Source organism: Olea europaea, chromosome 5, assembly GCF_002742605.1.
Source record: "Olea europaea var. sylvestris chromosome 5, O_europaea_v1, whole genome shotgun sequence".
In the NCBI taxonomy this organism is placed as follows: domain Eukaryota; kingdom Viridiplantae; phylum Streptophyta; class Magnoliopsida; order Lamiales; family Oleaceae; genus Olea; species Olea europaea.
In genome coordinates, this window is record NC_036241.1 from 7,472,237 (window position 1) to 7,474,507 (window position 2,271).

General features: G+C 35.8%; 1 protein-coding gene across 1 annotated transcript; it reads right to left on the reverse strand.

Moving 5' to 3' along the window:
* Window positions 1–734: 734 nt before the first annotated feature.
* On the reverse strand, window positions 735–1,845 carry LOC111394195 (F-box protein SKIP23-like). The gene is made up of 5 exons (XM_023019959.1): window positions 1,790–1,845; window positions 1,653–1,710; window positions 1,369–1,458; window positions 1,055–1,235; window positions 735–1,003 (listed from the first exon to the last, which is right to left on the reverse strand). The coding sequence occupies exons 1-5, from the start codon at window positions 1,843–1,845 to the stop codon at window positions 735–737; spliced, it is 654 nt and encodes a 217-aa protein (XP_022875727.1).
* Window positions 1,846–2,271: the final 426 nt, after the last annotated feature.

Genomic DNA, 2,271 nt, shown 5'->3' on the forward strand with positions numbered 1-2,271 from the left:
TTGAGAATCAACACAAATAATAAAGACCAAAAAAAAAAAGCAATATGAAAAATAATAAATCACATAAGAACACAAGATTTATGTGGAAGAAGATGAGAATTTCAATAAACTAAGAAACTAAATTTACTAGACAAAATTTGATACTCTCAATTTAAATCTAAACAATCCTCTCAAGTTTCTAATGTATATAACAATGATCTTATAGTTAGTTGAGCCTACGAAGAGCCTGCACCATGTAGAGTATGTATATGAATCCAATTTTGGCATTTTGAATGGAGTAGAATACAAGAATCACGGTAAAAATCAGATTCTACCACGAACATGTGGTGACCCAGCACCAGTCTGCTATCCTCTTTTTCACTTCATTGGGGGCCCCGATGTCACAACATGGTGCCTAGGCGCCCAGTCTCGGCTTCAAATCTTCCGAAGGTACTTTTAATCCTTCCAATGTCCTTCCAGTCAATCTCCCAATTCTTGATGAAATTTGAACCCTCTTCCAAACTAAAATTATCTAGGCTTCCTCCATGAATCAAACTTTCAAATCACATGGATTTTAAGTCATATCATAACATATATAAAATAAACCACCACCACCTACTTACTTAAACAGACACAGTAGAACAAACCCAAGTAGATGGCGGCCAAAACATCTCGGAGTAATCATTGTAACTATCAATTAGTCCAATACTCCCACTTTTCAAATCAAACATTCCGATACCTCGACTCTTCCACACCTAATCATCTTCTTGACACAAAACTAACTCATCTGTAACCAATATGCAATTTTCTTTAACCTCAAAAGCTGAAAATGTATAATTATCATCTATAAACAATAACCTATCACCCAAATTGTTCACTTCCATCCATTTTCCAGCATTTTCATCCAACCTGTAAACCTTAAACTCCACCTTCTTCTCACTCGTATAACAATCAAATTCCTCGTAAAACCCTAAACCTTCATCGTACCCCAAACCATCTTCCGAACCAACAGTCAAATATTTATCTACTAACAACAAATCTCAAGATAAATCAACCAAGAATTTCTTGTCCCCACCAAAAATTGAATGTGCAACAACATTTACACTTGGAGACCTCCCTTCATCCATTTTCATGACAACAGCCTTCCCCATACTATCAACTGCATAAAAACTCCACTCCCTGAAGATCATATCATAAGGCGAAGACAGGTCATTGATAACCGTCCATTTCTCATCACTAGATTTGTACATCACTAACTTCCCAGATAAATAGTCAATATCACAAGCCCATCTTTTTCAACACCTGAAAAATTCAGACTAGCTGCAACTTTTTCTACGTAAAGATTCCAGCCTCTCAATGAAATTAGCTAGCTTGCTAAAATTGGTATACTGGTCCGTTCGTGTATGAAGTTGATATCTGATCTTCGAAAGAAACAATTGTAACGGCATTCCAAGGATTCTTGCAATCCAACCCATGATCCTTAAAGAAATTAAAAAAAAATTACATATTGAATTAATAAAAATACTAATTTGCTTACGGTTGTTCACATTTGAAGTGAGGACTCGATTTTATCTATTTATACAGCAATTCTAGTAGATTGCTGGCTTGTCAATTATAGTTTCTGTAGCAGCAGAAGAAAGTGGCAGGCTTGGTGAGTGGGTAGATATAATTACATATTCCCACCTCGAAAGAGTGGTGGTCTGAGAAAGAGGGTCTCCACTATAAAAACACCTAATTTGTAATTTTATAAACAAGCAGCCGTGCAGTGAGCACAGAGCGAATTATTCTTTCGCCTTTTACTAAAGAATACCGTGTGCTCGTTGCAATATAGCGGCATACTCCAATTTTTAGAGGGTTCCAAGCCATTTGGGTTGGTCCCCTTCGATTCTAGTTGAAAATTTATTAGAAGTTGCTTCTTGTTATTTTTTCTAGGGTCCCTTTATTCTGCCATCTACTTAGATTAGATTTAATCTTTTTATACATCTGATCATGATCTGAAGTTTTTTAGAAGTTGCTTTTTGTTATTTCTTTTTCGTTACCTTAAATCCGCTATCTACTTAGACTACATAATCTTCATATCCATCCTATCATAATCTAAATTCACGGAATTTCTATTAAATTAGAACAATCTTAAAAGGGCGCAAAAATAAATAAATAAAATAAAATAAAAATTGCACAGTTTTATCTCCAAATTTCAGTTCCTTAGACTCAGCCTGGCTTCTAGATGAGCTTCGACTTTTGGGCCTATGAACTGACTCGGGCCTGGCTTGAGGCTCAGCCCACGAGTTCATC